General features: G+C 39.9%; 1 protein-coding gene across 1 annotated transcript in view; it reads right to left on the bottom strand.

Annotated features, from left to right (window-relative positions):
* march9 (membrane-associated ring finger (C3HC4) 9) overlaps positions 1-15,220 on the bottom strand; it is a 24,194-nt gene that overhangs the window by 6,735 nt on the left and 2,239 nt on the right. The window contains exon 2 of the mRNA XM_005918751.3: positions 1,115-1,270. Within this exon, the coding sequence (XP_005918813.1) occupies positions 1,115-1,270 (156 nt within the window). The remainder of the gene's footprint in view (positions 1-1,114; positions 1,271-15,220) is intronic.

The following is a 15,220-nucleotide window of genomic DNA, read 5'->3' as shown; positions in this document are numbered from 1 at the left end:
CACACACACACACACACACACACACACACACACACACACAAAAAACACGACAAGACACAAGTGGAAACAATAAAGACAGGGCAGACCATCACAAAGGAGAAAAGCCACAGACACAGGAAGTAAATGCACAGGAGACACCCGAGGAAAAGCAATTACCAAAGCATAACAAAACAGGAAGCGGAAACAATAAAGACAAGGGAAGAAGATCAGAGGAAGACAAAAACAAGGAAACACTGGGGAAACCAAGAAAGCATGAACATGAAAAGAACGAGCAGAGGGACCAAAACAAAAAAACACAGAGCCTTAGCGTTATCACACGATTTCCCCTGTAATCTGTTTACAAAGCAGTTTAAGTCTATTAAGTCTTGTGAAGCTGAAAGTGCGACATTCCTAACATCGGAGTGTCAGAGTAAAGCAGCACAGCGTGGACATGCAAGAGTACCTGCAAGTTGTGCATACTTAGTCACACTGCACCAATCTTCTACATTACATCTCACCAGAGAGAGAAAAATCCTCACATTTGACAAGTTAACACACACACCAACACACACATGGCATCTTTTCAATAGGTTTTAGAGCGATTGGCTGCCTCTGAAAAGGAGGGCAGACGGACAGTGACGCAGAGGGAAAATGTGTCAGCACAATATGGCAAACAGTCCTCACACCACAGCGACGGCTGAGAGATTTGTTCAGGCAAAAGAGTGTTGGGTCTGCTGCAGCAGCGTTTGTATATTTTATTATGAAAGGTTAGCTGACAGCAGCAGCTCCTCTTTCCACGTCATTAAATCTTCCTGCCTCCATCGCCCATGTGTTTTAGGAGCTAGCACCTCAGAGAGGAGAGAGCATTTTGTCATCATTTCCATATTCACACGCCATCATCATCTTGTTTATGTGGCTGTTTATCCAATACTTTGAATCTTAGTCAAAAAGCACGTTGGACAGAGCCACGCTGTGCTGGTTTGTTTGTGCAGTCACTGTGAGTCATCTGGACAGACTCACTATCAGTGTTTTAGATCAAATTGTGCAACAGTAATAATCACAGCAAGAGGTGTGAGGCTTTGTTTTTTTCCCCAGACTTCACCGTGTTTGTGCTGCAGACTCCCCTCGTGTTTACCTGCAGTGGGTTCTTGGTGCTGATGGCAAGGACCTGGTACTTGAAGTAGCAGAGCTCGCAGCTCCAGGAGCCTCTCTCGCTGATCCAGCGGATGAGGCAGGGTTGATGGGTGCAGCGCACAGAGCCGTCACAGCGGCAGGGGCTCAACAGCTCGCCCTGCAGGACACGAAGAAATAAATACATCAAAATGTTTTCTCATCTTATTCAGCACAGCTGTGTACCTATTAAAGCTATTTGAGATTATATAGAGCAAAGACGTGGAGGTGAAGCTTGGGGGAGGAGTTACAAACAAGAAAAAAATACATTTAAAGCCAAACAAACTGCAGTGCAGCTTTGGTGCAATGAAGATTATCCAAAACTGCAAAGTGAAGAGACTTCCTTTGCCAATAACCGTAACTTTCCTCATTAATTTGCAACATTCTGCTCCTTTCTGGCTCCATACTTAAATTCTGGACTAGTGTAGCTTTGCATGATTCACTGTTCAAAGTAATCCTTATTTGTCTTACACTGGGCTTCAGCGCAGGCCCTCAGTTCACCTCGCCTCTGTCAGTGCGCCCCAGGGCAGCTGTGGCTACAATGTAGCTTGCCAGGGACTAAGTAAAGCGCTATACAAATACAGGCCATTTACCATTTACCATCTGTTTAAAACAAGCTGGGTTAGCTCATTCTTTAAGCCAGCTTTCTTCTGACTGGCTGATCCTGCTAAACAAAAGCTTTAAACACAAAGTGGGCGGGGCTTCCATGTCTGTGATGACTCTCTTTGACATCATAGAGAGCCAAGAGTAGAAAAAACAGTCTAAAGTCTGATCTGTTTAATATGAGGATCCACCATCAAAACTATGCTTATAATACAGAAAAAGGACAACCATTAGAGTTCCACTTGGAATTGTTTTCCTTATAAATGCACAAGTTACAATCAAATAAATAAATAAATAAATAAAATTGTCTCTTAACTTCCTTACTTTAATCTCACGGTTGCCCAGTTTTTATGAATTCATAAATTCATGTCTTCAAAGTTGGAAACCTTCACAGTGAGTTGTTTGGATAATATGCTTTGAATATTTTTATTTTTATTTTTATCTACAACAGATAAACTATAAATAAATGTAAATTTTCTACACTTAAAACATTTAAGCACATTAATTTTACAGTGCTCTCTAGAATACATGTATGTCACAAACACTGTATAAAGTATTTCTTATCTTTTATTTTAGAAACGTGCACGTTAGAAGTGAAACTGAAAAACGAATAGCAAACAATTACTCATCCTTTCAATCAAATATTCAAATATTCCGGTCACACAGCGAGCGCTACAGATTGCTGGAGCCCACACAAAACAGTCTGGACTTTAAAAAAATAATAATTCTAATGTTTGTGGTTATTGTTTGGACGGAGGAGGATTTCGCACATTGACTCATATGTTGTGGTGCAGAAGAGATGATTGGTATGTCGTCAACAATATTAAATATAAAAGTTCAAACAAAGAAAATGGCAACAAAGAAACACTTTTTTCAAACTTGCTTTGCTGTGATTTCGGAAAAGCTGAGTGACATTTCAACTCAAGTTGAAGTTTTTATATATTTATAAATAGATAAATATTTAAATTACATAAAGAGACTGTATTTGAACAGGTCCACAGTATAATTAAGGAAAAAATGTACCATTCTCTCTGAATTGTTGATCGTCACTCCTAAAGTTGTACATTACCTGTTTTAGGTTTGTGTTTATGAATGAATTTATATATATATATATATATATATATGTATATACATTTAAAGTGCCAACAAGGTTTTATGTGTGTGTAGTTGGATAAACTGTTCATGTGTAAGTTAAAAATACCAAACCATCAGTTTTTATTATTCATCCCATCAGCTAATTTTTGGTTTGTTTGAAGGGAAAATTAAAATCTTGATAGAGTGACATGAATCATCTCCGTATAAAATGAAAACGTGTCTTTATGACTCATGTCACACATGAAAGCCGAGGACGGTTTTAGCTTTCTATATCAGGGTGGGCTTTTAGGAATAACAGTCAGGAAACAAAGAAGGCGTGCATAGCCCAGAGCTATGTAGGCCACATGCTAGAAACCCCCCCTCCACACACAAACACTTCACTGAACTAATCTATTCAACACAAATTAACCATTTGTCCCAATCGATACACAAGTCGGATGAGGTTACATGGTTGTGTGATGTTTTTATAAGGATTTGGAGTGATTGTGTCCAGTCTGAACCATCTGTGCGGTGGAGGGTCTGCCACCTTCAAACAAGCCAACAAGAACAAGACTGTGGATGCAAGTGGTGGAAATGAGTTTCCTCTGAAGGGTGTCAGGGCTAAGCCTTAGAGACAGAGTGAGGATCTCGGCCATTTGGGAGGGACTCATTGTTGAGCTGCTACTCCTTCACATCAAAAGGAGCCAGCTGAGATGGTTTGGGCATCTGATTAGGATGCCTCTTGGGCACCTCCCAGGCAAGGTGTTTTGTGCCTCGGGGCAGACCCAGGACATGATGGAGAGATTATATCTCTCGGCTGGTTTGGGAATGCCTGACTGTCCTCTTGGAAGAGCTGGAGGTGGTGGTTGCAGGGGGGGAGGTCGGGGCATCTCTGCTCAGACAGCTTCCCCGCAACTCAGAACCGTATCAGAAGCAGAAAATGGATGAATGAATGATTTTTCTATGTAAGGAACTCATTAGCAATGCAAAGTCCAAAGAACATAAACAGTACAGAAGATCTGAAAAGTGATGCAACCAGAGAATGTAAACAGCACTCTTTGACATTGGTGCAACATATTAAATTCACATAAATTGTCTTTTCAAACAGGTCAGGATAACTCACTCCTCTTAAGCTGAGGTTACATAATTTATTTTTTTATTTTTTTTTGACGATGACTTTGCCTGAAGTCTGACCAGCCACCACAAGCGACAGTGACGCCAGTTCAAGGTCTAAACATGTACTCACTGCTATTATTCCACCAGAACCATTTCTCATGTTTTAACAGCATGACCCAACATTTAACTGCCAGTTTGGTCAACAGTGATGTAAAAAATAAACGTCGTTATCTGTTTAGATAAACAAATTTCATTATTAATTATATTACTAAGAACAGACAAAGGTGCCTCTGTTGTACATCTTTCTCCACAGAGGTATGAAGAGCGATGAGAATATAGAGGGCTGCTTGTCTCAGGTTTATTAGTGGTAAACTTTACTGCTGATAGAACAGAAGAGACCATTGTAACCCAGACTCAAAATAAGTGCACCTTTGTTTTCCAGAGTGCCGTGCTTCTAACTTCAGTTTACTATATTATTTTCTTTTTAAAAAGGTGGGTAGGAAAAGCAAACTTGGAAAGAGTAGCGTGCACGTTGTTATCTTTATTATAGTGAATGAATGATGAATCACCCTCCTGCATGAATCATACATCAATAACAGCCCGATTTTATGCATGAACCATGATGATAAAGATACAGAAAATGAAGTGCACCGCAAAAATAGCATATTGTGAGCGTTTTACATGCCCACCACCCCACCAGTACAAAGGAAAAAAGCATAAATGTTTTCAGAGGTTTCTGTTTATGAGGAGCAAAGTACAGTCATTTATTTTCTTCTTTTTAAATATAGTAAATATAAAATAAATGAAAAAGGTGAATCATTCAAAGCTCCCTTACTGGAGATCAAGAATGAAAATGTGAATTTGGAAATGTGCAAAATAGTTTCTCTTTTATAAATAAGAGCAAGCAGTTCCTTGGCTTCTGTAGTTCAGGAGTGTTAATAGTCATTCTTAAGATTAAGTTGTTATTTTCTGAAACTGTAGATTATTTCGTTGAAAAAATTCAAACTGTGTGTTGGTCTCAGGTGTAGGCAGGATGTGAAACAACCAGTAGAAACGTTAAGTGAAACTAAAATGAAAAAATGTGATCTTATTAAGCGAACAGAAATTTTCTGGAGTGATTATGCTGATATTTAAAATATCAACTGAAAATGCTGAAAATTCTGGGGTGTGAGGTTCTTTTTGGGAGAGAAAAGTTTAAGGATGTCCTAGATTGACATCAAACACCCCTAGTGAGACATTACCACAGTTTCTAAATAGTTCTGACACATTGATAAGATCTTGAGAGGATACATCTTTCTAGCCTTTAAGCTTTGCACTTGAGGCCACATATGGGGAACTACTTCTCCACAAGGTCTCAGTTAAAATTGTTATTTCAACACGTTTTCATTACAGGCGTCCTTCGGCACCAATGCCTCAGGTTTAGGCACTAAAATGTACTTGTTAGATTTATGGAAAATTGTGTTATTTAGATATAAATGTTCCTCTACACAGCATTAACCCTGCACATGAACTGTCGAAAGGCATTTGTCAGGTTAACTAGTACATGCCCAAGCTACAGTTTGTTACGCCTGTTTGTGCAGTTGGTTGTGAAATTAAGATCTTAACATGGTTGCATGAGGGGGTGTAGGTTCATAAAGGCAAAAAACAGGTCATTCTAGCCTGCAGCTAGGCAGCTGGCTGGCTGATTGCATCATAATTTATCATGTATGCTGTAACTGAAGGTTTTTGAAAATAAAATATACGTTACTGTAATGGAACGAAACTATTCTTTTATAAGGTGCTAAATAAATGTTCAAAACAGATCATTTTAGCCTGTGGATTGGTGGTTGCCAGGCAACCTCATGGTGTCAAAATCAAGATCAGGAGAAGTTTTAGGGACATAAGCTGGATGCCCAAATCCTGGTTTTGTGGGAGGAGCAACCAACTAACCAACCAACTAACCAAGAAAATACACAGACGACCAGTCCCCGCCTCTTACTCACTGACGGCTACGATAGGCTCCACCCTAACCTGAATTATAGATGGATGTTTTGCGCAACCAACAGTCCAAACCTCAACATATTTTTTAAAAATTGTTGAAAGAGAACTCACGTTTTTTTTTTTGATTTTTTCAAATCTGGAATCTGTTAGATTTTTTTCCAAACACATTTCCTTAAAATATGTTAGCAACATCTTCCTGGAAAACAAGGTGATCAAAAAGGTTTGGCGACTTTTTTGTAGGGGATGTTTGTCTAACCAGAAGTCAGTCCTTACAGTTATTTCTTTTCAGCTGTGCGTTATTTGTTGTTGCATTTATTGAATTGAGTTTGTCTCTGTTTGTCCTTTTTTCCCTTTTTTAGCATGCATATCGCTGTTTGTTGAACATAAGGAGCAATATGTTGCTTTTCTTTTCATCCCAGTGTTTTTATTTTTGGTTTTGTAGCCATTGTGTAAAATAAAAAAATATGTGATTTAAAAATGGACTTAGTTACACCATACCATTTCTTTTCTCTCTGCTGTGCACATTTTCATTTATGCCCACCACAAAAGCAAGATTTCAGCGTGTAATGAAACAACTTACTTATGAAGCAAGAAATTCACTGAGCGCTCAGCTTTTTCTCTTTTTCCTCTAAATTAAAAGGGGACCTTAATAAACTCTCCTTCCCTTTCATGCAAATTAAATGTTGTGTTTCAGCAGGGGGATTTGAAATAAAGCCTCCTGGTGAGTGAAAGCAGACTTCCCCCAAAGCCACAGTTTATTTCAAACCATTGGAAGGCTGAAATAAAATAAAATAATAATAATAATAATTCCCCCCAAAAGTCACACTCTTCTCCTGTCAGCAAAAATAAAACTGACACTTTTCTGCCCATCCCTTCATCTCCTAATGATATTCATAGAGTCCATAAGATGCAGGCTTGAGTGGCTTATGGACCAACTGTCTCTTCAGCACCGCAGCAGCACCTGAAGCCTGTTGGCATGCTCACCACATTAAGGATGAGCGCGTTCAGGCTGTCACCACCGTTCATCATCAAACATCCATTTTGTCAGGCAACTCAGCATTCAATGGCACGTTTTCATCTAGCCCGTGTGCCTCGACTGAAGGAAAGGCAGCAGAGATGGAGATGGTGAGGGGGGAGTATCACTGTGAATCATTAGTAAATCAATGAATGGGCACAGCTTGATCCGGGGCCCAGTTGGTGAAGGGCCATGTTAGCACTCTGCAACAGCAGCGGGGAGCGGTGAGGCTTCAAGGGCAGCCAGGTGAAGGAGAGAGGAGCCACTGAAGCCTGATGCCGATTCACAAAAACTCCGAGTTTAACCTCACAACAAACTACACCTCAGAGTGAACACAAACAAAGCCGGAAAACACCAAACACACCAACAGTCAGATCGATGGACAGATATAAGACATGGGCTCATCTACTCTTGGCTCTGTATGACAGAATATCAGAGCGAAGATAGTTCTAAAGGTAAACAACAAAAAACACCTAAGCTAAAAAAGCACTAAAACCTTTCAAAATTAACTGAAACTCTCGATGGCATGTGAAGAAACATCAACTGTGGCGTTTTGGCCAAGAATGGAGCGATATCAACTGAAGCTGAGGTAATGCTGGGCTGTACTCTAACGTAATACCACCTTGAACCACTAGATGGTGGAGTGTCCAATCTGTTGCAAGTCCAACATGACACACCCCAACATTACCATCGCATTCAGATGGCTCATTATCACAGCCCGAAGATCAGAGTAGCTACTTTTAGGCCTTCTCAGAAAGACTGGCCAGAGCGGGTAGTGATATTCCCAGTTGGGAAGTGGAAAAGTGTTGGCTCACTTCCGAAGAAGTCAAAACAAGATGTTTTTTTCAACAAAGTTTTCTGTACGGTAGTAAAAACCAGCACAACCACGCACTTATGCCTTCAACCCAGCTGTGGCAACAGCAGCACAACACTTGAGGTCACACAAATCAAGACATCCAAGACCAACACAAATGGCAGCTTGCAACAGTGGATGTGGCTTCAATTTGCTGTCAGTAGTGTCATACGGTGCTGTTTGCGAGGTATAATATGGCCTTTTAACAGGAACTGAACCAACAATCTTTAAATTGCCAAGGAAATATATAAACCACTACTCTAAGAAGCCATCAACCACCAGAATTTCAGACAAGACAAAAGCTGTCTGGTGTAAAACAATGATACTGAAACTTGCTGGTAAATTGCTGCCACCTTGTGGAGAAAGTTTGCATTGAATCCTAAAGAGGGTTTTTGCAAAAATAGCCTTTATTGCAGTCAAAATTCTGGCTATTTATACAGAAGCTGTTCAAATCTTCTGTTAACGAACCAATCAAAAGAAAGCTGGCCTAAAGAGGGAGGAGCTAAAACTGATTGTTTAAGACAGAGGATTAACTGAGTCACCAAGACCCAACATAAGATAAACAAGGATTATTTTCAACTGTGAATCATGCACAAGCTACTTTAGCCTAATACGGAGCTGGAAATTAATATAATAAGCATCCTTCAAGCTAACAGTTTTATCTCCTGATTAAATACGACTACATTCAGAGGGTGGGTGGGGCTCCACATTTTGTTAAGGAACATTAATAACTCCTATTAAAACCAAAGTGAGAGATATCAAATGGAATTTAATGTGTTAACTAGTACAGTTTTGACTTATATGTGAATTTAGTCTTTCTCTTACTTCAAAGCTTAGTGCATCACTAAGCTAAGCTAAAGTAAGCTAATCATTCATGGTAGGCTATCACTGATTTTACTGAGTGCAACTATCTCCTAATTTTTTATTTGATGAGTTGTTTGGACAGGATTGTGTATCTGTATCAAGTTAAAACTGAAATCAATTAATATTTTCATTTAAAAAATTTAATTATAATTAAATGTTTTGAGCTGAAATGTGCCCTTGGCTGAAGGTTCAAACACTTAACACAGGTCGAAAACATGACCTGAGACCCAAGAGAACACAAAAGACCAGTTAACAATGACTCCCAAACAAGATAGATGATATTTCAGCCACATGTACAAACACTACGAGTGAGACGCTACACTGCAAAACAGAGCCTCATAACATTTTGAATTATGAGATCACAACTAAGTGAGAATCCATCTTTCTTGGCTTCAGGCTTTACACTTACAGACAAACTACAACATGTTTGGCCCAGTGAGTACTGGTCAGTAAGGCCCAGTAGAAATGTCTTTTCAATGTATTCTCATCCCAGGTATCCTTTGGCATCAGTGCCTGAAAGTTTAGACAGTGAAATTTACCTGGATTGATTTTTTTTCCCCCTAAAAATCAAACTCAAACTTTAAACCCTACAAACTGAAAAAAAGAAGTTAGATCATGTTGATATAAAATCCTTGGATTTAAAACTGGAGGCAAAGCTGTAACACCCTATGAGACACCAAAGTGGTAACATTTGATGTCTTGCAACATACTTCTGCATTTTCAGCTCTTTCATGTTAACGACTGTTCATGGGAACTGGTAGGAAGCACAAAAAACAAAAAACAGTCGGGTATTGATGAGGAATTTGAATTTCTGGCACCTAGATGACAGAATTTGTGTTTTTTTTCTCTGGAAAAAATTATTTTTTCTAAAATAATTTCACTCACTAACCTAATAAAGTAGTATTTAGTCATTTTTTCTTTCTTTTTTTGTACTGCCCATAAAGAAGGTTCATTTTTGTGTGTAAACTTAATAAAAATCTTTCATTTCCAAACGGTGACTCAGAAACATGAATCTGTTCACAGACTTGGCAGAGTACTACCTGTTTCATCACTACAGGTTTTATGCACCAGAGAGCTGCGCTTATACAAATAACACTTCATTTTTTTTTATTTCTGTTCGTCTGCACTCTGTCGTTTCCCCATCTGGCTCGTTTGACCTTCCCACTTATAATGAAAGTGTCCCGCTGCATAAAGATTGAGTTCGGCAGATGAGCCACATGCCACTCATAAACTTTAAAATAACTTGGCTGCTGACATTATAAAGATAACACAGAGAAGGTCAGAAATATACAAAGAGCTAAATAAAAGAAAAACAATATGAAAGCAAACATTTGTAAAATGTCAAAGCCGTCGTTGAATCTCTGTGTGTCTGCGCTACGAGGCCGGACGGAGAAAGTTAATGTCATGATCAACTAGAGCAAACTAAAAACAAAGACCTTTAAAAGCTCTGATTATCATTTCAGACCTTTCCCTCAGGGATGTTTTAGCAGAAACTGCGATACAGGTAATGATCGCAACTTTTGCCTAAAGGAGAAAGTGACTCATTTTATGAGGCCCCTCAAACACTGAAGAATCAGAAACCATACTTTTTAATCAAAGGCTGGTGTTTGCATTCACCTGAAGTGTCACCTGAATTCAGCCCAAAATCAGGTTCAACACTCAAACTCGCTTGATGTTCGCAAATATTGCCAAGGCTCAGAGGACATAGATGAGTGAATTTAGTTTGGAGAAACCAAAGTGAGTCTAATAATGAATGAACACATAACTGATTTTAAGGGGAATAAACAACTGCATGTAAAAACAAAAACATCCAAATAAAATCACTATAATTGGTTCCAGGGTCATCACAGATAATGTCACTAATAATAAGCTGTTAAGGTTGTTTAATGAGATATGTTTTTACATTAATAGTTTTGTACTGAACACCCTGTTTTATTTGGAAAAGCCTGCTTTCTATTTGAAGGATATTTTTGCTTTTGTGAGTCAGCCCCCTGCACCTGAAGGCAGCACACAGTGTAAAAAACACCGAACGAGACATAAAAGGTCACATCTGGACCAGCAGGATGAACTCGCACCAAAATAAATAAACAGAACATGTAGTGATAGACTATGCTTGAGCACACAAAGACGCCGACTCTAAAGCACTGCCATGTGCTGTCATAGTCAAAAGAACCAAGGCACTAACACCTGTCTGTGGCACTGAATCCGTGACATAAATAATTAGAAATGGATCCCAAAATATGTTGTTTCTTTTTAAAAATACAAAGCTCGGTATTATTTCAAACACGTAGGCGCTGCAGTTTTACGTAAAACTTACGTCAACAGTAAGAAATAATCAGTTTCTTAGGGACTATTTCAGCAGTGGATTAATACAAATTAGGTGCTCTAGCGAGTATTTAGGACAGGAGGTGTGTGTGGCACTGATTCAGAATAAACTGTGTGTTCATGGTAATAAGGGAACATGTCACCCACTATAACAGTGTGGCTCATGAACTCCTTCACTGAAAATTTGCCAGATTTATGTTTTAAAAGGATCAAACGTGACAACCTGTCCACACCTGATATGAAAAGCACCATATCTCACGATTCAAACAGCTTAAACCGCTTTAAGATGACGACACCAGAGCAGCTATAGCTTCTTATTTTGTTGCGAGAATGTGCACCCAATAAAACGGCACTTTATTGCATTTTCTGTCATCTGTAAAAGAAAAAGACACGCTGAATCGTTTCGTGCTGCGCAACAGCCTCCAACAGCCTCCAACAAATAAATAGTTTAAGAAAAATTCATTTTAAGGGGTAAAAAGGTCATTTACCACCAAAATTTTACATTTAAATGTTTCCCCTCTGTTAGTGCTGTTTGTGCATCTCTTTTATTTTGGTGGGACTTGCTCAGTTTTGCAGATGCTGGTGTAGATGTCTATTCTTTTTTATTGTAATGAAGCTACTGGCTCTTGGCTTGTGGTGCTCAAAGTGCTGCTACTATTACTAATAATGCTACTACAACTAATAATAATAAAAATGGGAAAACGCAGCACTAATGTCCTTTTCCAGAAAGCACGACCCCGTTACTCAAAACAGTCCACAAACCTACTATTTTCTGTCTGCTGAACTAGATACCTGACTTTTTTCAATATAATGGAACTAAATGGCACTCGCATTGTGCTGCTCAAAGCATGGAAAATGAAAAAATTACAAAATAAAAATGAAAAACTCAGCTGTAATGTCTCTAAGGTCCCCGGTATTAAAAAACAAAAATCCACAAGCCTCGTTCTGTTCGGTTTTATGTATGTTTCTACAGATCTACACCCACCAAGCAGACTGAATCTTCCATCTACCTGCGACGAGAGGGTCGTGCATGTGCGGGACAGGATATAAATATTAATGGCGGCCCCCCTCACCTTAGCCAGCTGTCCACTTCCTCTGGTATGTAGAAAATAGTTCAGACGAGCAGCGACAGCAAATAAAATGCCCATAAATGTAAATAAATGACAGCAAAGAACTGAATTAAATGGCAAGACTACAAATTATTGCCAAAAAGAGGTGTAAGCTTAAGCTTTAGCATATTACACCTCCCTGTTTTTACACAGCATATTCTAAACTACACATAACTAGGATGTTTTTTTAAAAGAGGCACAGAAGCACAGATTTTCAAATACATGTTTTTAGCCCTTGAGCATCACAAGGCCAGTGCCATTTAGTACATTTATAATAAAGACTAAGGCAGATATCTCTACAGCTGATATCTCCAAAACTGGGCAACCTACACCAAAATAAATGAGATGGATAAACATCACTGAAGGCCAGAGGGGACATGTGTACATTTAATTTGGGGCATGAACTGTTCTTTTAAAGTGCAACCTAGATTTAGATTAATGTGGCAATCCATCCATCCATCCAGAACATCCATCCATCTATCCATCCATCCATCCACCCAGAACTAAGACATTAATCTGTCATTGACTTTAAGGTGGATAATGCTCAATTATAGCTCCATAAGCATTACGTTTAGGGTAGCTTTGCATGATTCACAGTTCAGAATAATCCTTATTTATCTCATACTGGACCTCAGTACAGCCTCTTCCCTCGTAGCCCACAGTGGGCAGGCCACAGAAGACCCATGCTGTGGGCCCTGTGTGGGTACACCCACTCTGGGTCTGTGTGGGGTAAGTGTGGGTTTAACTCTGCCTGCACAACCACCCAGTTCACCCACTGTGGGCCCCACACAAGCATGTTTCCTGGGATGTGATATCTTTAAGGTCCTCTTCCTTTAAGCCAGCCTTCTGATTGACTGCCCAAGTTCAGGTTCATATTAGCAATATTGCTCACATCACAGAGAGTGAAAAGTAGAAACAAACTGTGTGAATTGAGTATAAGCAGCCGCATACGCCTGATGGAAAATGAGGAAATGTGTGATAGTTTATTTATAATATTAACCTCGACCACAGTCTTTCTCTTCCAAAAACCAGGTCATCTTTGTGCCTAAACGTAACCGAACCACAACAGCGGCCAGATTATCTCCTGCCAAAGTAGGCGTCAGATGAGACGTGTGTCTGGAGAGCATTTTTGGACTTCATTTGTCATTAACTTTGAACATTTATGATTTTAATGAGCAACAGCGGCGCTCTAGAGTGCAAAACATTTAAGAAAAACAGACAATGATTTTAATTCAGATGAGCTGATTGTTTTTGTTTTCATGGGATTTGTTAACACTAATACTTAGCTAGATTTACCCTCCTAACAACAAGAGGGCCAACAAACATAAAGGCAGCCTGCTACACACACAAATACACCCACACAAACACACACTCCTCCTGCTCGGATGAGCTGTCATGCATTTGTACCTCGAGGCCACTTCACAGAGCACGAAGGTGTTAATTTGGTGTGTCACTTCATGACTAAGAAAATGGTCTTCCTCCTCAGCTGCAACCTTTAGACAAAAAAAATTTAGGTGTGGAAATACCCCCCCACCCCCACCACGAGCTCCTGACTGAGTGTGTCTGTGGAAACACGCCGCCGAGCACTACCAGAGTAAAGGGCAGGCCGGGGTGATTACCAACACCCATCTCCACCACCTCCTCTTACACCAACAAGCCAGTAATTCCCTGCAAGCCCTTTTGCGACGACTTTTGTGAATCCAGACTGCGTTAAGTGGAATCAGTGGCTGAGCGACTGTACCGCGGCGCCCGCTGACGCCTTTGACAGACAGTTAATAAGGATTCGTGCTCAATGCAACCCACAGAGGAAGGTGATTATGTCTGTAGGTAATTGGCCCGCTGACAGCGACATGATCCCCGGCCCCTGTTGTGACCTGCTTGAATAATGAAATAACAATGAAATGGCAAACGTGAGCTTCCCCCCCACACACGCCTTGCACCCATGGAGGTATGAGGCACTTTCCCTTTGAGTAGAAAGCTGAGTGCTGTGGAGGCAAAATAAAAGCAAATATGAGCATGAGGAGCTGATGTAGTAGTGTAGTTCAGGGTTTTCCCTCAGTGCTTTGTTTGCTTGCTCTTTGTCTGGAGCTAAAAGAGGCAGCTCAGAGCCATGCTGCACGATGAGTCACCTTGCCGGAGAGCCCAGAGCCCAAAACATGAACCTTTTATTAAAGGAAGATGTTTGAGTGGGCAAGACAACAACCTGGGGTCGATCCCTGTCTGTAACATCAAATTGCCTTGTATCCAAAACAAGGCTGAAGTGATTTATACTCAGTCCTGTGGCTCTCACAATACAAACTCTCAGGCAGATGTCATAAATTAGCACATGGGCTGTAATAACACTATACGCCTATCTTAGGGAAGTGACTAAATGGTAATATCCATCTGGCTCCTAAAGGATTTACAGGGTTTCTAATTATCTCAGGCTTCGGGACTACCTGCTGATCCAGCCGGCACAGGTTTCCACACATCTGGTGAGACCAACATTTGGCCACAGACCAAAGCTACGCACTACTTATTGTTTTGTTTGGGCTCAAGAACTGGAAAGTAGGAGGAGAAAAATAGAAGCAATAATAGAAAACGTGTGACAAATTCATCACAGCCGACATCATTGTCTGACCAGGAACTGTGATCATCACAAGATCAATAGTTGATCATCGTGTTCTGTGACACATGTGGACGGGGGACAGTTGATTTGCATTTACAAAATGATTGTGACTCATGCATATTCAGTGCCTCTCACTCTGTTTGTCATCCTGCAGGCCTAATTGGCTAACTTTCTTTGTTGCTATGCTGGCCGGATTTCAGATGTGTGGGAACTGCTGCCTTTCTGATTAGCTTACTTATGAAAACAGTGTTATTTAGATAACCAGATCACTGAACAATCATCTTTCCCAAAAAAAAAAAAGGGGGGAGAGAAGAAGGACAATAGTCGCCTCTAATTTGAAGCTGGGAGGACTGACAGTGTGCTTGGATGCACAGACTGTAAAAATGTCTTGAGGCGAATTTGGGATTTTTAGATTATAAAAATAAAACTTAAAAAAAAAAAGATTTGGCCTCATCTTAGATTATCTTTTTCCAAAGGATGTATTGGAGGGGAAGGTGGGTGGGAGAGATACAAATGTAGGACAG

This window comes from Haplochromis burtoni, unplaced genomic scaffold (genome assembly GCF_018398535.1).
Source record: "Haplochromis burtoni strain Fernald_Lab_line unplaced genomic scaffold, NCSU_Asbu1 Contig_31, whole genome shotgun sequence".
Lineage (NCBI taxonomy): Eukaryota > Metazoa > Chordata > Actinopteri > Cichliformes > Cichlidae > Haplochromis > Haplochromis burtoni.
This window is presented reverse-complemented; position numbering and strand designations above follow the sequence as displayed.